Genomic DNA, 21,884 nt, shown 5'->3' with positions numbered 1-21,884 from the left:
GCCTGGAGATTGTGCCAAATGTTCTGTAACTCACTTTTCAGCTGTGTGAGGTAATAGAGTGCCAGACCGTTTTAATAGACTTGAAAATATGTTCTCACAATGAATGAAAAATGGAAATAGTTGTGTCAACACTTCTGTTAATAATGTAAGTATTCGTGTCACTTCATTAAATGAAGTCTTTGTTGGCATTCACTGGCCAGATAGTTCAGAATAATAACAGTTGACCAGGAAAATGATGTATATCTGACAACTCTTGGGTGGATGTCTCTCTTCAATCTTTACAAGTAAAAAAAAAAAAAATGAAAATCAATATTTTATATCATTTTTTAAATTCATTTATTTGATTAATTAGCTGTGAGATCATGTACATTGTGTTTTTACTTTAAAAAATGTGATTGTGGCAATATTCAAGCGATAATACGCAGTCAGATGGCCATTACTGCGAAATAAACCCTATTTACCCTGTTGGGTTTATTTTTGCGATGATGACTAGCTCACTGCATATTGTCACTTAAATATAGACACAATCTTTTTTTATTAATAAAAATAAACCGCATTATTATACAATAATAACGTATATTTTTAATCTATAAAATAGGACCCAACTGTGTGTGTGTATAGTGTAGAAATATTTATTTACGTTTTGCTTATAAAATTATATTTAGTACTGTTTGTAAAATTGGCCAAAAGCTCATTCTCCTGCACAGCGCTTGAAGCCCGACTCGCTGCGAAGTTTCTCATTGGTCAAACGCCTGTCAATCAACTCTATGACGCTTTTCATTGGTGCGCTGCATTCATTCCTCGACTGACGCAATCCAGGAAGAGCCGCTCACTTCTGCGAAGTTTGTCAGGTAGCTTAGCTAATGGAGTCGATAGCTGGAAGTAAACATAAGTGGCCTTAGAATGTTATAACGTCTTACCCGCTGATGTACATAAGGTACGTACGTAACGACATAATATTTAGACACGTAACATTGTAATGACTGGAGACATTTAGCGGTTCTGTAGTTTTTGTATTTATTTCGTGTAAAGTTAGGCCTAAAAGCTAATGATGTGTTAGCTATGCAAGGTGATTAGCAGTGATTGAAACTAACCTGCTAGCACGAGCTATCGCATCTGTTACGTAATAATTATTTACCTTCTGGCAAATGTGATACAAGCTTTTCTTTAAACATACAATAATTAATTAAATATTGACGATACGCTGTTATAACAGAAGTTAGAGATAATAGTTTATTGTTGACACTATAACGTTATAGCATTGATGTAACGTTAGTCAGTATTTACATAGCCAGATGCTTTTGTCTGGACTTCTGTCTGTCCAATATTTTTTGTATGAGAAACAAATCTGTTGTTAAATGCTGTAGTAGGTGCCACCATGTAATTGACATGATAATTATGACAATCTAGAAAAATCTTCTGACATGTCCTGGATATATGTCAGACAGCTGACACTTTACATCTGTTGAGGCCTTTTAGACTCGAAGATAACTCCTTGTCATCTCATTTATTGCATGTGTGTATAGCCCATTTATGACATTAAGCCTCTGTGATGAAGTAAAATGTTTTGCAAACGAGAAATGCTAGGGAGCTTTATATAGTTGACTCGAGATAATGAGGTATTTAGTGCTGAGTGATGTTAATCTTAGGTGTAGGTGGGGAGACAGATATGCATCCCATTTCTGAACCATTGCACACTATAGAGCAGCGGATCTCAAACTTTTTTATTATGTCAGCCGAGAACCTAAGATGTTAAATATTTGCTTACCATTCACTGAGATTTTAATATTTCTATAATTTAATGTCACATTCACATGTACATGGTTTCTCTTTACCAAAGTTAGTGGTCAACTTGACTTAATGCTATTTTTATTTTTTATGATGTGTTTATTTATATATATATATATATATATATATATATATATATATATATATATATATATATATATATATATATAGACATATAATGTGTGTGTGTATATATATGTATAAATTACTTATGATTTGGGCTTTACGACAGAAATGGTATTGTAATAATTTTTGTTATACATTGTGATGATTTCAATTGATACATTTCAACAGTAAGCTGAACTTTAAATAAACTCAAACCTTTTTTGTTAATTACATTCACACTGGTGTTTTACCAAGTACTATTATTAGTTGTAACTGTAATTATAACAAATAAAGTAAAGTAAAACTTGAATTTACAGTTATGCAAACTTTTTTTTTTTTACACTAAAAGTGACAATACTAATATTTATGTTTTGCTTTTGAAGCATTTAGAACATTAAGCTTGTAACATTTCAAACCCTCAAGCTTTTATTTTGGGAAAATACTGGTGAACGGTTTTAAACTTTGATCCAAAAATGCTGCAATTTATGTGAATATGTGAATAACTTTAATCTAGCACACATTGCATTACAAAACGCATGTCAAGCTCACAGCATATACAGAGATTTGTGAGGATCAGAATTGAACATGAACCTATTTTGATAACGCAAATTGTCAAGATATGTATGTTGCAATTTCAGTTTCATTTCAATTAATTGTGCATCTGTTTTCCACTTCACAGACCTATGAGATGGATGATATCAATTTACACTACAGATTCCTGAACTGGAGGCGCAGGATCAGAGAAATCAGGGAAGTCCGTGCTGTTCGTTATCAAGAGCGATACAAACGAATGTTGAAGAATGGAGACACGCTAAGGTACGTAGGTTTGCCCAGTGACTGACCCTCACTCTGTTCTTTTTCCAATGTGTTTGGAAATCCGCACCTGGCCTGTGTTGACCCCCCTAGTTTTTATGGAAAATTTCTGCACTGCTTTTCATTTATCCTTATTTATTTGTATATTTTGAATTGCACACCCGTCCACCCCCATCAATATCAGTGAGCAGGGCTTGCGAGCATAAAGCATTGTTCGTGCGTGTATTTGAGCCCCTAAAGACGTAATCAGCCTTGACTCACTTGACCTCACTGATTGAAACAATTATAATTTCAGAGAACATTAGTGGCTACTTGTTTTTATTTGATCAGAATAAGGATGAAAAAACTCCATCCATTGGAAAAATAAACAGGCCTTGCACATGTGGTGTTGTAATTCATCTTTTTTTTTAAATGCGAAGTCTCCAGCATTTTCAGAATTAATTTGTATCAGTTTGTTTGTCCAGTTTGAGAATTCAATGAGTGTAACAAATGTGTTTGCTGACTTCAAATTAATAGTTCACTCAAAAATATTGTATATGTATATTGATTTTTTTTTAATGCTTTGGAAGATTCTTATACTCACCAAGGCTGCAGTAATGTGACCAAAAAGTCAGTAAAACAGTGACATTGTGAAATATCATTGCAGTTTCAAAGAAATGTTTTTGTTTTAATATATGTCAAGATTATTAATATTTCTGTGATGCATAGCTAAATTTTCAGCATCATTACTCCAGTCTTTAGAGTCAAATGATCCTTCAGAATTTTTTTGTAATATGCTAATTTGCTGCTCAAGAAACAATATGAAACAATCTGAATATTTCTAAGGAAACAGTGATACATTTTCCAGGATTCTTTGATGTATAGAACATTTAATAGAACTTTGATGAAAATCTGTGCTGAATAAAAGTATTATTTCAAAACTAAAATTACTGACCCCTAACACACACACACACACACACCCACATATATATATATATATATATATATATGTATATGTGTGTGTGTTTGTGTAGATATTTTTATTATTATTTAATTCAATTGGGAACAGTATATTTGGCTGAGATTTTCCTTTACATACCATTTGCTCTACATTTTATGATGTCTTTAGTTCAAGTAGTATTATTGAAGATCAGTAGCATTGACAATTTGATCTTTTCTGGATTACTTCCGACTTGAATCCTTAGAAAATAAACTGCTGTTCCAAACGCAGGGCTCCAAAAGTAGCTCTCAGCCGTATCATTGTGAAACATGTAGAAACACAACTGAACAGCCAGTCCACACATCACTGGACATTTTAATAATGTACCTATAGCAACAGTGATCTGGTTATTAGAGATTAAGCTTTTTATTACTTCCCTGCTGTAGTTACCAAGGGAACTCTGATGATGTTGGCTGCTACGTGGCTCCACGCCCCTTGTCAAAGGGAAACTGTTACTTCGAGGTAAGCAGTGCACCTATGTTCTCAGGTTGCTAAAAACATTAGAATCATTTCAAAACCCTTTCTATTGCCTTTGTTAAGAAATCCAGTCACCTAAGTACTAATAACTTTATGTAATTGTATGCACACAGATATCAAGTCAGGTGATTTAAACTTTTTTTAACTTGGTGTGATTTTGTGGGTTTCCTGTATTGAGTGCTTCAGTCACACTTTTTTTTAAAAATGTTTTTAATTTTGCAAATGTTTGACTTTCGTCTTGCCTGTGACTATCATTCATTTCGCAGCAGTTTGAATTAATCAACATACCATGTCATGTTTTTGGAAAGAAAATGAGCTTTCAGAAATGAATGCTGTTTGAAAAACATAGTAATCAAGATCTTTTACGACAGTTTTGATCATTTTTAACGACTGATTCTGTCCAAATCAGGTCCTGAAATCATTCTGAGCTGAAATAACTAGCAAATTTATGGCTGTCAGGAACCACTTCCAAGAGCTACTAGTAATCTGTTTTTAAAATGTGTAATGCTTCCTGCGTCCGTGCACATCACAGTAGACACTGCCCTTTGAGTTAATCTGCTCAGATAGCACCGTTACCTCTCTAGTAACTTTGCCATAAAATGCAGTTTGGAAAACGCTCCCAGGTGATTTAGTACCGGAAAACTCGCAGGGATTGGGCTATAAATTAGTCTTTGGGAGAGGGCAAGCGTTATTTAATTTATGGAGCGCAGCAGACTCTGCCTGGATGTGTATCTGAGGCAGGAGACAGCTCTGATGGGTTTTCTGCTGCTGGCAGATTGAGCTGGTGTGATGAACTTCCTCTCTGGGGGATTGGAGCTGGAAAGTAACACCCTGTATGTTACTTGGATAAGTCCTACAGACAGCCAGTGTTTGGTTTTTGTTTTTTGTTTTTCAAACATAGGTTTTGTCGTCTTTGTACTTTGATGAATTTTTTTTTACATTTAGTCAGTATTTTGTCATTTTTAGTCAATTTAAATGCATATAATTCTAAATGATAAAAGCTAATGATACATGTATTCATTTAAACTTCTACCAAATATACTTTAATCAACATAAAGTATTAGCTACTTTTTAGAAGCTACTGTCATATGTATTCTTCCACAGAGTTGATTATTACCTTTCTGTGTTTTTGGGACCATTTAGGAGACCGTTGCATTATTTTTAGCATGCAGTTTTGTGGTAGTGACTGAAAGCCGCATGTTTTTCTTATTGTTATTATTAGTGTTCTGTAAAATCTTATTGTCTTATTGTAAGAAAATTATTTTACTATGGTAAATATGAGCTTATGGTAGCGTTTATAATTAAACCACAGTAGCCATAAAAAAGCTGATTCGGGGTAGCTCGGTGGTTTGTGTTTGTTGTCTCGCGGCGCGCTGTCTTTTAAGGGGCCGTTCACATATCACGACTTTTGCGCGCTCAAGTTCGTTATTTCCAATGTAGGTGTGCGACAAGCGCGTTTATAATGAAAGCGACTCGGTCGCGACGCGCTCATTTTTTCCAGGCGCGTCCGCACCGGATCGAGTTAAAAACATCTTAACTTTTCAGAATGCCGCAAGCGCAAGAATATCAGACCTGAACCAGGAAGTTGGTCACCAGCAGTGTTAATTTCGTTGACTAAATATTTTCGTCATTATTTTCGTCACGAATATATTTTTGCCGACGAAAACGAAACGAAAACTAAAATAGAAGGCACTGATGGAGACTAAAACTATGACTAATTGATTGACATTATCGTCAACGAATAAAGGACGAGACGAAAATAGACTGTGACGAAAATCAAATCAGCAGACGGGAGAGATGCGAGGAATGAGCAAAAGAATCGGCAAAACAGAACAGACTGCATGAGAGAAGAGAACCAATCAGAGCCTGACTTATTGAGACGTGAAGCGAAGGTTTTCAGTTTTTATGAGCTCCCGGGAAGTCGGCATTCGAAGAGGTGATAGGGACTTTAAGCAACAGCCTCTGGTGGAACGGCAACGCCATTCTGGCGTTGTATTGCGCCTGCGCGAATTTAACTGCTACTTTCTGACGTTCTAATTTAACGGTCTACTACGGGAGAACAGCTGATTTGCCAGAGTCGCTACAACGTGAGAGGTTAGGTAAATAAATGTTATGTTTTTAGACTTATTTACATCATACAATATTAAAAACTCCTCTTCTGACAAAAGATTGTCATTTAACGCCAAAAGCAATCCTTCTCTTGCTTTTTTAAATTATATATTTTTTTGGATCTCAATAAATGAATTAATGCTGCGTTGCGCTGTTCTGTTTTACCGTTGCTTAGTGACTTTTACGTTCTTGGCTACAGCGGAGTGACGGCAAACTTCCGGTCGCTGTAGCCGTTCCATTCGCAGCTGTTGCTTAAAGTCCCTACTGTCTAAAAGAGCGACAAAATGTCCACAGCTCACTTCACGTTTGACGACGAACAAAACAAAACAAAGTGTAAAGCACGCAGAGCGCTCATTCGTGGCAAGAACAACACCAATTTGAAAAGACATACAGACGAGCCACCCGGACATTTTCTCAAATGTAATTTTACAACGATGTTCTTTTGTTTATTGAGCTAAGCAAAATTGGAATAGTGCAGTGCGTAGATGTTGTAGCATTAAATATTACGAACTGAAAAGTACTGTAAAATAGCCCCTTCTTCAAATTAGATGAGAGCACAATACTAATACGTAATATCATGATAAATACGTTTGATTAATACTAATGTTTAGTATATTTTATAATATTTTATATTTTATAATGTTCTACTTGTTGACAATATCACAAATATTTCTATATTAGTCATGTGAAACATGAATATTCACATCCTATCATTATACATACAAATCCAGCAATATTGTAGTATTTAAAACATACAATATTGCTAGACAAATGAATACCTTATAAAATCTTGTTACTTTTTTTATCCACCTAGCTGCCAACTTATTAAATGTTTACTTTAAATGTATGCACTTATTGTTCAGCTCAGCTGTAAGCTTTAAGGTCCTGGACCTAACGTTATTTTTCTTTTATTGATGGTCAATTGGCAGCTAGTTATTGTTTACATTATCATGACAGTGTTTGTTGCTGCATAAAAGCTTTTGAATCGAAATAAAGACACAGTTGTGTTGAAATAAAGTTGAATTTGTGTTTTATATATTTTGGTTAAGTTTGTTTCCTATACCAGCTGTAAAAAATTGTCTAGTAAATCTGTTATTGATTTTAGTCTTATTTTAGTCGACTAAAATACCAAGCAATTTTAGTCGACTAAAATACCAAGCAATTTTAGTCGACTAAAATAAGACTAAAATTAAAACAAATCAGATGACTAAAACTTGACTAAAACTAAAAAGAATTATAGTCAAAAGACTAAGACTAAAACTAAATTAAAATTTCGTGTCAAAATTAACACTGGTCACCAGATCACACGGTAACCAGTTAAACCGTAACACCGGAGAGCGCCAAGATGTTTTCCTCTGAGGTGCTCGCGCATCGCAGTTGTGCTGCCGTGGTACACCATATCGGTTTTGCAAAGGGAACAAAGGGCCATTTTATTTGTCCTCTGTTTAAAGTATTCCCATATTTTTGATAACAGTGGTCTCTGTTTTTGTGCTAGAATGCAACTTTCTCTATTCCCAGTATGCCATCACGCGAGATGTAAACAAACAGTGTGACTCGTCGACGCATTTCACACAAGTCGACGTATTTTTGTAGTCGTTGCATCACTAAGGTTGTGATAATTAGGGCTGCCTTCGACATTTATAAAGCTAAATGTTTCATTATGTAGAAAAGCAAACACTTATTTAAAAATAAATAAATATATATATTAAATTATCACTAGTAGTTAACTGCAGACATGTACTTATAGGCCATTTCCACTCCCTAATATATATATATATATATATATGTATATATATATATGTATGTGTGTGTGTGTGTGTGTGTGTGTTTTTATTAAATTATATTTAGACATTATGAATAACAGTAATAAAAGTTCATTTCATCTGAATCTCAACTACCTAGACAGCACAAGTACATCTGTAAGACATCTGCTAAATAACCTGGAAACATATGCTTTGTACTCCGTTTATTAATGTCTATTAGACATCTGATAGGAAACATCTTAGAGATGTATTGCAGATGAGCAAGCACTCTTAAAAATACATCTTAATGGCACTTGTGCTGGTTTTCCTCAAATGTTAGTCTGGAGACCTACAATGTTCCTCAAAATCAGAAAAGTCATAATAGTGTTAGAAGAATAAAGTCTGTGGTATACATTTCACTGCAAAATAATAAGAAATGCCCCAAATTTTGAGAAAAGCCACAGCAAAATCAGTCATTTTAGGCCACAAAAATCTGAAAAAAGTTTTGAAAATCTTGGAGGGATTAGTATAGTCATACATATTAAAAGTGTTAATTGTTTTTCTTTTATCTTATCAATCCCACCTTTGAACATTAGTGTTTGTTAAATTAATTAATTCTGTCATGATTTTTTTGCATGCCCATCCTTGTCTCTTAAATCGAGGAGTGTTCTGTAAAATCTGATTCTGTGTTTTGGTTCTGCGCATTTTTTAAGGAATTACTGAGACACTAACATTTATTCTAATTTAATAATCATCTGAGGCTTGTAAAAATTTCTCAAAGCAAATGTCTCTGGACTGTATCGCAATCTTGTTGACCAATAGCATAACTCAGTGCATGATCGTGCACCCTGGGAATATCTGCAGCCAGTAGCAATGAATGTGACATCTTCAGCAGTGAGCTATGAGTAATCAATAAAGAACTCGCTCTTGCCTTATACACTCTACATCACCTGATGGTGACGCAGAATCCTTCAGATTGGCAAAGTCTGGGAACTTTTTTCCTTCTCCATAAAGGTCATCTGCCAGTCGGGATATGCGTCAGCGTCGTCCTCATGTTTCCTCATTACGTTTTCACAGGGGTTTCATTTCAGCCCCTGTGGTCAGAGAAGTCAACGCTCCATCAAAATTGGACTGTGTTGCTGCACCTTCAGCGCCTGTTTCAACATTGAAGTGCCATACAGTGATTAACCTCTGCTCTGTTTTCTCAGGGTGCTCACGTGTGCTTGTGCAAATCAATTTTGTCCTTAGTCAAGTGGAAATATCTCTATTAGTGTAATTGATTATTTTCCCTGGAGCTCCGGCGTGGAATTTTGTAGCCACAAGGTTCATGGCACGGTTCTTTGTCAGACCTGTGGTAAAATAATTGAGTGCCCTTAAATTAATCATTGTGCACTGTATTCGCAGCAGGAAAGGCTTTAAAACCAGCAGCAAGCTTTCATATGGAGGTTATCAGAATTTACAGTCGCTTCTCAAAGCTTGGAAAGCAAATCCTCGAAAGAGACGACAAGGAAGACTTGGACTTAAACCTGTGGGAATCATTGGGGTCCCTTTTCTACACCCGTGTGTGGTTTTGGCTGAGGGCGCAGAGTTAAGTTTAGTTTGTGGGGCAATAACTGGGTAAATTTGTCTATGCTTGCCCCCTCCGAGGGTACGGCTGCAATTATTGAGTCACATGCAGTGGGATTAATCTTTCTCTTTTGGATGATGGTCCCTCGAGATCAACAAATCCTATTCCATGTTGAATTTTCAATGAAACTAATGGCTCTGTATGTCTGAGTACTTGATTTATGAGCATGAGAAAATTTAACTTTGGCAGTACTTTCCAAATTTCTTAGCAGTATGTTGGAAATTTACTAGCTTTGAGGAGGTTGCCGTTAAGAGGGTGTGGAAGTTGTTCCGAGATGCTTTGCATACAAAGGGAGAGATAAGTAGTAGCCGAGATGTAAAAATTCTTAATAGCAGGTTACCTGACATTTCCACCCTGTGACTCAGCCTAATGCTTCTTGTTAACTGTTGATTCCAACACCGTCTGTTATTTTGGAATCAGTGCCGCTCGTGACGTATATTACCGGTGGCATTTGCTTAGAAGTCCCTGAAAGCCATCTTTTGCACTTCAGTCATTTCAAAACAAGCTGTCATAAAAAAAAAACTGTTGTGCCACACATATACTGATGGCCATGTGTTTTTAATGGTTTTTATGCTTCGTCAAGGTGACCATTATGGATACTGGAGTGAGAGGGACAATTGCTGTCGGGCTGGTTCCCCAGTTTTATAAACTTGACCATCAGCCTGGCTCGCTTCCACATTCAATAGCTTACCATGCCGATGATGGAAAGTAAGTTTTCTTTGAGAATTTTTCTAGTCTTTAAATTTTTAAAGGGAAAGTTCACCTTCAGTTGCTGGTCCCCATTGAAAAAAACACTGTGCAAGTCAATGGGGACCAGCAACTGAAGGTGAACTGTCCTTAAAGGTACAGTATGTTAATAGATAATTGATAAAACATTTCTTTTAAACAAAATGTGTTTTTTGTCAACTTTGTTTTGTTGGTTGCCTAGTAATTTTTTATTTTTTATTTTATTCAGGATCACTATTTCTTTCCATGAACCTTTCCAGTTGTAAGTCATTGATGACTATATCTCTCCTGTTCACAGGCTTTACAACGGCAACCCCGTCGGTCAGCAGTTTGGTCCTAAATGTAACCGTGGTGACCGAATCGGTTGCGGTATTTATGCAGACACTTTCGATGCCGGACTCGTCACTGTGTTTTTTACAAAGAATGGCAAAGAAGTGAGTCCATGCCGTGGTACCAAAGTCATAGCACATGTCACCAATTTACTAACGCAATTTCTTAGTGTATTGTTGATGAACACTGCTGTTGAAAATTATGGAGTCATGCTGATAAATGTTATTCATCAAAGAATCTTGGAAAAAAAAGTATCAGAGTTTCCAACAAAAAATGTATCACCACAACTGTTTTCAACATCAGTAATAACAATAAGAAGAAGATATGTTGCTTTTGGACCAAATCAACTGGAGCAATGAAGCTGGAAATTCAGCTTTGCATTGCATTAATAAAATTGCAGTTTTAAATGTTATTTGAAATGTTAATGATACTTCACAATATGTTTTTACTGCCCAAATAAATGCAGCCATGGTAAGCAAAAGAGACCTCTTTTAAAAAAAATCTTACTATAGATGATTTGGGTAAAAAGAAATTGAAGACTTATCTTAAACTTAAGTTTAAAGCTTCTAAAATTCTGTTTACAGAATTAAGAAAAACACCAAATTGCAAAGTAAAAAAGTGTTAAACATTTAATTAATTGCAAGTGTTAACTTTGCCAACCTTGTGTAAAATAATTAGACGCTATATATTTAAGCATTCTTTAGCTAATCATGTAACATCTGCATCAAACTATGAGTTCTGTAGTCTATTGTGTGTAAGGGTTTTGTTTATTACTCCATTACAGTGGTTACAAGAATCTCTAGAGATGAAGTCTTTGAACACACAATAGTCTAGTCTTCAAATTGAGGGTTGTTTTCTGATGACTGGTTTTCCTGCAGGCCAGATAGTAGGGTCAGGAGTGATACAGACATAATTTCAAAGAGCAGTCTTTATTCTCAGTTATAATGTGCTGTAAAATAGTGGTTAACTTTATGGAATGCTTTAACAGAGCTCTCTTTATGTGTATGTGTGAATGGAAGGTGGGGTCAGTGGTGGTGCCGGTGGCTCCAGATGGGCTTTTTCCTGCCATTGGCATGCACTCCCTCGGCGAGGAGGTACGGTTGGACCTGCAGGCGGAATGGGGTTTGGAGGAGGAGGACAGCGTCATGATGGTGGACAGCCATGAGGATGAATGGGCACGCCTGTATGATGTCAGAGTCAGTGGCACGGTGAGTGGGGGATGGCCATCGAAAACCAAACCAAATGTGAAACCAATGAGTTTCATAATCATGTTTGCCTCTGTAGGTCTGTGGAAAATGTGATGGGTTGAGTGCCAGCATGGTGAAGGACTGTAAAGTAAACCATATTTTACACTGGGTTAATTAGAAGTCATATTTTCTTAGGAATTATTGGTGCTTGCTAAGGTGAGAATCAATATTCCAGTTGCCTTATTAGTCATAAGGATTGTAACGAACCTTGAACCTTGGCGGACATGAATGATGACGTTTCGCGGCTCATTTCTGAGCAGTTGAATGCACAATTTTTGCCTGGTGGATGAGAATACTGGCTCAGAGGTTTGTACTAAAAGAGGAACATGAGCTATGTATAGACACTTTGTGGTCAGTTTTGCACAGGGAAGTACCATGGTATTGCACACTATTTACGATTCCTAATAGAATGTCTCAGAATTTCTTGGCGCCAGTTACATGGCATTGTACTCAACCACATATTTACATGGCAGTGCCGTCAACCAGAGCGTCATGACCATGTTTTCCTGGTAAGAGAGGATCATGGTTGTTTTTCATAGCTGTAGAATTCTGATTGCCACCCACATTTGTTTTTACTTGTAAAATCAAATCCTGCTATTTTTATTCAAACCATTCAAAAGTATGGGGTCAGTAAGATTTGTAATAATTTGAAAAGAAGGCTCTTGTGTTTAAGTTTATATTTGATCACTAGAGTAAAAATAGTCAAAAAGTGAAATGTTATTACAATTTAACGGCATCATTACTCCAGATTTAGTCACATGATCCTTCAAAACTCATACTGATATGCTGATTTGATGCCTAAAAAAAAACAGTATCAATTATTATCATTATCAATGTTGAAAACCGTTCTACTTAATTTTTTTTTTTGGAAACCATCATACATTTTTAAGGATTCTTTGAATATAAAGTTCAAAAGAACAGCAGGTTTTTTTTTGGGGGGGGGTGGAAGCTTTTTCTAACATTCTTATTGTCTTTACTCTCACTTTTGAGCAGTATAATGCATCCTTTTAAAAATAAAATCTTGCTTTACCCAGACCTTCTAACATAATTGCAATAAATAAGGTCTGTGTTCCCAACATCCAAGTCTGTTAGTGTTACTTTGATGTAATCCCTGCTTAAAATATTTTGAACCATCATATCTCACGGGTTTTCCCCAATAAATTATGACAGGAATGATGTAAATCCAAAAACCACGCATTGCTTTACTTCCTGTCAGCCATTTACCAAGTTGAAATGATCATCATTCCTAGAAAGAAAAAAAACAACACCTGGAGGAACACAGTGATAGAGTAGTGTCTGCCGAATCCAAATGCGTGTGTGGTTGTGAATGAGTGGAGGGAATTGCTTGCTGGAGGCAACGTTTTTTTCAACCATAATTCCTCAGAGTAGTGTTTAGATAAAGTTAAAAGGAACAAGCAGTCGTGTGTTTGGATAGGTTATGGAGCAGAGACCTCCCAATAGAGTGAGACTCGGTGTAATATGTGCAGATGTTCTTCTGGGAAAAGAATCTGCACCCATCGTGCTCACCTTCCCATCTGATGCCCTGGACCTTCTTTGGTCTATGAATGCTTTACTGAGGTCATGAAAGCATTCAGCATAATGTGCCGCACAGTTGTTATGCTTCACTGGGCTGATGGCATGAACTGGGCAGCACAGGCCAGAAATTACACCAGATCATCTTGTAAAAACTCAATAAGAGGACTTACGAGGTGCCAAGGAATCTTTTTGCCTTTCTAAAATGTGGTTTTCTCAGTTCTGTGCCTTCTCTGTGAGTCCCGTTGGCTTGGCAAGAGGGTGTCCCGAGACTTAAAGACTCTGCTGATAAGGGCATGTTTAACGAGAACCCAAAAACTTTGCTAGATGGAACCAATTGCGAATGCACCGTGGTTTATTTTCCACTGAGCTTCTTTATTTTCAGAATTAGCAATCTCGCCAGAAGATGGATTTTGTGCAAAGCACACGCCATCAACGGCATGCCAATAATAAAATGATTCTTTCGTATGTTTAATAGGTGAGGTTCTTCAGTCAGCTTTTGAAGATTATTATCTCCTACTCTTCAGACACCATCTAATGTAAACCAAGACTTAGAGTGTTCTTTCACAGTCTGTCCATTTTGTTCCCTGTCTCCGATGGATCCAATATACCGTCTGCAGCTTTCAGAACACCAGCAGTCATTCCCTCCATTTATGGAGTAGCTCTAGTCTTTTAGTGATAGTTGGTTGGAACACATTTCCATTTTGTGGTAAAATGATTTAGAAATGTCTGTCTTTCTGTAAGTAACTTGCAAAAACAAGTGTATTACAGTATTAATACAGATATCAACATCAGTGTCTTAAATAATCTTTGTTTATCAAGCCAAAGAAGATTTATGCAACATTTATGTAATGTCACCATAGAACAGCGCAATGAATTTAATGGGGATGAACCTCAGGCATTCTGTCATCATTGAATGTGTTTCGGTTTCGGTTTTCGGCCTTGGTTTTCTCTTTTTCGGTTTTCGGTTTCGGCCAAGAATTTTCATTTCGGTGCATCCCTAATATATGTAAAGGGGCGTAACATCTCCATCACATGTTTGAGATATTTGGCCAATCATAACACACTGGATAGCTGGCCAATCAAAACACACAAACACATAAAAAACAGCGCTTTTCAGAAAGATGAAAGGCTGAAAGGCAGGGCAGAGAAGTGCAACAATAATATATACAGTATGTGGCAAATAATGTGTTTTTTTTTTACCTTAAACCATGTAAATACATTGCGTTACACCAAACACACGAAATAAGATTATTTTTTTCATAAGACTCCTTACATGTGATGACAAAGTGACAATGTCCGATGACTTCGTGTGTCATTGTAGGATCGACGTCAGTAACACCAAACCCTATTGGTCCTTGAAAAGAAAATCTTGAAAAGATTTAACATGCAAAACTGGAAACCTCTCCTGAAGAAAAAAATGTTCATACAGGTTTGAAATAGCACAAGTATGAGTAAATGCTGAAAGTGTTTTCATTTATGGGTGAAGCATCCCTTTAAGTGCCTTGCTCTTGAAGGAGTGCTGGCAGATCCGATTACGATAGAGCAAATTTGCCCTGTAACGCAGTTCTACTTCAGTTCAGGTTTACATTCTTCATGATAAGAGATCCACTCCTGTTTAGAAAAGAGAGTATAACATTCTGGCACACTGCTGTCATCATAGAAATCGCAAATACTCCTTGGTTTTATTTATTTTTTTATTGTCCACATGCTTTGTCATCCGTGTTCATGCGTGCGATAACATGGAAATATTTTGATATGCTTAATAGTGCAGTTCACTGTTTTAATAGATAGCGTGAGATGGATGTTTTTTATGCAATACTTAGAACAGCTCACCATGGCCTATCCCTGTCCATCATGTATGTGTGTATGTTGATTCTTGTGAAGTTCCATTTGGAAATCAAAAATGGAAAAAATCTAATTGGTTTCAGAATTCTAAGTAACCATTTAGCATATTGTTGTTTTATTAAAGTGGAATTAATACAAGAATGTTCTTAATTTAGTAATATTACCATGAACTAAGAACAACTATGGAAGTTAAACAGTATGCAGAATTAGTAATTCTAGAACCAAAGAGCTGTGCTATTGAGAATTTATTTGAGAATTCCTTTTCAATTTAAATTCTAATTCTGTACTAGGGATATTGTGATTTATTGCATGCGGTATTATCACGATAGTGGAATTAAGTTGAGAAAAGGTTTCTCATAATACAGTATAACAGGTTTAACCCTTGTGGATTGTTCAAATTCACTACCCTTTCGGTATGTTTGGGATGAAAACATCCACTCAATTAAACTGCTATAAAAATGTATCAGATTAATATTTTTTTCATTTTTTTTTTTTTTTTTTGCATAAATCTGTTAATCAACTTCAGTCCTGATCAAAACTACCAAATGTTTTTTAAAAATACAATATTTTAACTCTTTAATTACCAATTTCATAAAGGATGTCACTGATTTGGGGGAAAAATACACACAATATGACTTATTTTCAATATAAAAGTAATTGTGGCTGGATTTTTTAATTAGTTTTTATAACCGTTTTGGGCATGTCAAAGATAAGTAGCAACATTGGCTTTGAAGCATTTTTTTTTTTTTTTGACCTCTTTCCAAAAGGGAAAACCACAAACAATCAAGAATGCATGATTATATGGTGTCATTGCTTTGCAATCAAAAAATGTCGTTATAATTGAAGTCAATGGAGCAAAAACAGCCACCAACAACAAATTAGGGAGAAAAAATTTAAATCTAATGCTGCACAAAAACTAACAATGCATCAAAGCCAATCTTGTTACTAATCTTTGACATGCCCAAGAATTTGATAAAAGGTACAAAAAAATCCATCCACAATTACTTTTATATTGAAAAGAAGTCATATTGTATGTGTTTTTCCCCCAAATCAGTGACATAATTTATGAACTTGGTAATTAAAGAGTTAAAATCTTGGAATTTTTTTAAACATTTGGTAGTTTTGATCAGGACTGAGGATGATTAATAGATTTATGCAAAAAAAAATAGAAAACAATTTATCTGATACATTTTTACAGCAGTTTAATTTAGTGGATGTTTTCATCTACGAGCATACCGAAAGGGTAGTGAATTTGCCCACAATGTACCGTTGAGTTTTTGAAAAATTTCACTAAAAATCATTCCATTAGCTGAAACACAGAGAAAGTTGTGGCCAAAATAAGACTCAATTTTACCCCCTAGTGGACGAAAACGTCCCCAACTATGCATAAGGGTTAATAACTTTTTTCACAAGAAAGCTACATTTGCTACAGAAGTTATTAATGTTTGTTTAAAAAATACAACTCTTAGTTTATGTTAGCTCATTACATAACTCCGTTTGCAACTTTTGATTTGAATAACTTGTTATTAAATATTGGAATTGCCTCAGATGGCCTAATGAATGTTTAAAAAAAATTTTTCATTGGCAGTTTAACTAACTAATGTCAACTAATGAAGCCCTAATGTAAAAATGTGACCGAACAATATAGAATCAAAACACTTTCAAACAATATCTAGGGCATGTTGTAGTCCAGATTAAAATGGAAAACATTTCGAAAATTAAAGGTTTTAAATATTTACATATTTGGCATAGTGATGAAGACCATAGCGAATACACAAATCTGAATGCTGTTTAAATCATTTAAACACGTTTCAGAAACCGAAAGTAGCACAGCTGTTTTGTTTATGAGGTTTCTGGGGTAACGGCTACATTCCTGCTGTTTAGTGCCATCTGCTGTCACTGAGTGAACATGCGCTTTTATCCAGAATGTCTCTCACGCATTCTGCCATGTGCTTCTCATCATTGCTTGTTTACATCAGAGTGCACCAGGGGTGTAAAAAAAAAAAAAAAAAGGAAAACGGTTCGTGGGGGGCAATAAACAACATTTCTCGAGGAGTTTTTGAAGGAGACACACATATACAGTGCAAATTGTTCTTGTAAGGATATGTATACACGGAAGAAAGCCTTACTACTATTAGTGCAGCACAACTTCAAGCTGTTGTGGCTACAGCACTCGTGTCTGTTGTAGACATTAATATCCATCACAGTGTTGCCAACTCTGGAGTTTTCCCGTGGAATTGGGCTACTTCATTTTTGTTGCTGTGGGTTGTTTTTCATGTCCAAATAGGTTAAAGCAACCCCAATAATGTCTATTTCAGCCCCCGGAATGCAATTTTTACTGGGGGACCCCTCAAAATACAGTTACTTTGGGCTAGTTTTGAATAGCAATTTGGGCGGGTTTTGTTGTGAAAACCTGGCAACCCTGTCCATCAAGCAGGCAATGTTATTATTGAAATAATGTATCGAAAAATACATTGGCATCTTCTGTATTAAAGAGAAAATAATCACTTCATCCGATGTTTAAGTGAAATAGCCTTGACATCCTCTGAGTTCCACAACTATTGACTTTGTTTCTCTTACTGGACTGGTGTAGGTAATAAAAGAAGAAATCAGGCATTTGGGCCAAAGCAATGTGAGGCAAGGGACGAGGAGACTCAATGTTTCTAAACTTAAAATGAATTTTTGGTCCGTTTGCATTTTTACTACTTACACAATTATTTAAAGTAAAAACTGTTATTTAAAATACACAGTGTTTTTTTTTTTCATCATATTTCTATGGTGGGGGCCCGACCCCGACCCCACCAGAGTTTCCACCTATAGAGTGCACATGTGTCTTTGACACGCATGCAGCAATGTTTTGCATTATATATATATACAGTACAGACCAAAAGTTTGGACACACCTTCTCATTCAAAGAGTTTTCTTTATTTTCATGACTATGAAAATTGTAGAGTCACACTGAAGGCATCAAGGGCTATTTGACCAAGAAGGAGAGTGATGGGGTGCTGCGCCAGATGACCTGGCCTCCACAGTCACCGGACCTGAACCCAATCCAGATGGTTTTGGGGTGAGCTGGACCGCAGACAGAAGGCAAAAGGTCCAACAAATGTATATTTCTTTGTATAACCATGGCTATCATGTAGATCACAGCTGTCCGGATGAGATTATTACTTTCGGTGGAAGATCCCTTACACAGATGAACTCTGGGAAACTGAAGCTTTGCTGACTCCTTCACTTCTCTTTCCAGTTAGCCCGTTATAAAGCCACTAATTAGCCCATTCCCATCTCATTTAAGTGGTCTTTCTGGGTTATTCTGGAAATTCTGTTTTATATTTAGCATTAGTCTTACTGGATCTGGCAACTTTAAACAGTATGATGTCTGCCGCCATTTCTGGTTAAAATTAATGCATGAAAATAACATCACTTAAGTGCAGTCACATCATCAGCCAGAGAAAATTGCAATCAAATGATATGGAAAATGGTGGATTAGCATGGTTTACTCAGATCCATAAATCTTTAGGCTTACCCTGATAAATGTAGCCAACATCTACAGCATGAGCAAAATTGAGCAATGAATTGTCACACATAGGTCACCCTTGTCTTTATGTGTGTGTGTGTGTGTTTGTGTTTTGAGAAGGCATTTGGCTGGCTCTGTTGTGTACGTGCGGTTTTATGCGAGCGCACGGCAGAGATCAGTTTAGCTGTTACTACAGCAGAGCCTCTGCCCACCGACTAATCTCCCTACGGCTCTGCGGCCGCCAGACAGCAACCTGGACTTCCATTCACACACATCCACACCAATGCTGGCATGCACATACTCACTTCCACAGCCTTACATACTGCTTCATACTCATGCATGCACTCACCCTGACTCACATGCATGCTTATGAGCTGGTTGGGAGTGATAACGTCTGAGAATGCTGGCTTTAGAGTGAAGATTTATGGTCATAAACTCTTTGGCCCATTGTCTGTGAAGAAACAGGGATTTTTTTTTTAAAACACTTCAGCTCAGAGTGTTTGTGGTTTCGTCAGGCCTGGCAATGTTGCTGAGTGTCTGAAACTGACGGGGTGACTCAAAGGGTTCAGCCTATTACTGTACATTCCCCCATCCCAGTCAGAGAAATGATTTAGCCTTAATGCTGTACTCAAGAAAACGATGACAATCCTCAGCCTTCTGGCGCTGTAGATGTGACTTTTGGCCTGGTTAGGCTTTTAGAGCCGCACTCGTACAATTAAGCCTGGACGGGAATTCGTTATTCATTATCATTATGGCATGTTTAACTGTATTACTGTAACACTAACCACTGTCAGACGGTCTTCATAGTTTCATCTTGAATAAGCTACCAGGGACATCTGTTCCTGCTCTGCTCTTCTTTTTTGTGTAACATCCCTACAGCGCAACTGGATGATTTTCGGTATTTCCATTTGGTTTGGAGCACTAGTTCATCTGATGAACCTTTTGTGTCCATATCACTTTTGGTTAGCCTGAGTTCATCTGTTTCCCACAACAGAACGTTTTCATTTGAAACTTGGTGTGTGTGAGGGCTCTGGAACATCGCTTCACCCCTCAAAGGGAACTTGAGAGTGTGAGAAAAAGGAAATTATGACTTATCTGTGGCAGGGAGAGGCTGCTAACCTGCTTTAACTTGTAACTTCCTTTGCGTTTGCGTCCTTTTTGATAAAATCAAAATATGGCAGTCGAATGACATGTAAGGCAAAAAGGAGATGACCTGACCCTCAGTTTAGCATCAGATTTGAGCTGAAAAAACACTATTTATTGTACCATTTATCACTTTATTTCTCACTTGATTTAATGTTATTGAAGCCTAAATATTTTGGAGATTTTAGAGTAGAGAAGAGCTGTATATATATATATATATATATATATATATATATATATATGTCATCTTAGAAAAAGGCTGCTTACCAAGGAGTTACCAAGATAGAGTGAACTTACTTGGTAATACATACGTCACCTCTATGAACTTTGCTTAAAGTTCAAGCTAAGTCTCTTCAGAGACCCTTGATTGGTTCAGGTTGTTTTTTTAAGCATATCTGGTAGAAGTTAAGCTGTTAGCTTGCTGTTTTTGGCAATTATGGTCTTTTAACCAGCTTCAGGAACGTTTAGCATTCGGGGCTAGTAACCGGAGGCCTGCTGGTTTGATACCCAAGAGATCCATTATCACTGTTTTTTTAAACCAAGGCATTTAACCTCAGGTTAGCCCAAAGTTCTCAGCTCCATTCTGTTGTGAAATCACATAAAAGTTGCAAAAACAAATTCCTGGAAAAAAAAAAACACAAAGCCTCCTTATTAATATTGTAATATTAGTAAATGCATGTTAACTAATGAAGTTAGCTAATGAAAAAGTATTACCAACTCAAATGAAAGAAATAATTTTTTACCTCAGTGTCCCTTGTTTAGCTTTAGTGGTTTTTTTTGTGTTTGTTTTTAGGAATGTTTCTCACCATCTGGTTAACAGTGAATAACATGCTCTGGAGAATTTTTCCTTTTTTTTTTTGTCTTAATTTTCTTCAGTGAGCCATTGTTTTTGGGTATTGACAGAAAGGTCAAGTATGTGGTGGATTATTTTTAGCTCCTCTGTCATTTCATCATGAAGTAATCAAAGGGAAAACGAAAAAAGTTTGTGGTTGATGTTCTTCAACATAACAGCTGCTTTTTTGCAGAGCCCTCTAAATATGCAAATGTCTTTTATCACACTATGTCCGACAGCATCAGTTGCAGCAGTCCTTTGGCAGGAGTGGGTGATTATGATAGGGCAACGTCATTCCTACAGCAATAACTGGTAGTGATAGTTGGATCTATTGAAAGGTGGTGAAAGACTACACAGATCAGGGCACCATTGAGTTTTCTTTTCCAGCTGAACACTATTTTTTTTTTTTTTTTTTTGAAGATGAAGAAGAAATACATTAGTCTCGGTTTTGATTATAAGCCAGATACCTACACTAGAGTCCCACAACTCTGTCACACTTCATAGAAAAAGTATCAATAGATATTTGCAGATATTTGTATATATCTTTGTTTTGATAAGAAAAAAAAAGTCATGATCTCTTTATATTGTTTTACAACCAGGACTTATTTGTTGTAGTTAATACATTAATATATGAGGTGAAAATATTTTGCTTAGTTTTGAGAAAAATTCTGAAAAATCTGTCATTAATAATCATGTCTTTCCAAACCCAATCAGACTTTGTTCGTCTTCAGAACACAAATTAAGATATTTTTTGATGAAATCTGTGAACTTTCTGACCCTGCATAGACATTAACAGAACTATCACATTCAAGGCCCAGAAAGGTAGTAAGGACATTGTTAAAATTGTCCATGTGACATCAGTGGTTCCATGTTTCCCACAGACTTGCACTCTATTTGTGGTGGCATATACATGCAAATTCATTCTCTGCCAGCAGGAGGCGCTTTTGTTTGTGGTAGAGTTCGAGGTTTCCCTGGTAACCGCTGTAAAGTAGCCCTTTGCTCACAAACGCTCCTTTATCAGACATTACATGCAAGAGGAAATGAAAATCTTTTATGAAGACAATCGGT

At 36.4% G+C, this 21,884-nt stretch overlaps 1 protein-coding gene across 1 annotated transcript in view; it reads left to right on the top strand.

The window, feature by feature from the left end:
- The first annotated feature begins 785 nt into the window (after positions 1-785).
- Positions 786-21,884, top strand: part of LOC128011515 (SPRY domain-containing protein 3) — a 46,200-nt gene continuing 25,101 nt past the window's right edge. The window contains exons 1-6 of the mRNA XM_052593999.1: positions 786-937; positions 2,573-2,709; positions 4,072-4,147; positions 10,224-10,348; positions 10,665-10,800; positions 11,716-11,904. Of these exons, the coding sequence (XP_052449959.1) occupies positions 2,582-2,709; positions 4,072-4,147; positions 10,224-10,348; positions 10,665-10,800; positions 11,716-11,904 (654 nt within the window). The 5' untranslated portion in view covers positions 786-937; positions 2,573-2,581. The remainder of the gene's footprint in view (positions 938-2,572; positions 2,710-4,071; positions 4,148-10,223; positions 10,349-10,664; positions 10,801-11,715; positions 11,905-21,884) is intronic.

The sequence above is a fragment of the Carassius gibelio genome, chromosome B23 (genome assembly GCF_023724105.1).
Source record: "Carassius gibelio isolate Cgi1373 ecotype wild population from Czech Republic chromosome B23, carGib1.2-hapl.c, whole genome shotgun sequence".
In the NCBI taxonomy this organism is placed as follows: domain Eukaryota; kingdom Metazoa; phylum Chordata; class Actinopteri; order Cypriniformes; family Cyprinidae; genus Carassius; species Carassius gibelio.
Note: the sequence above shows the minus strand (reverse complement) of the source record. Positions and strands in the feature narration are given on the sequence as shown.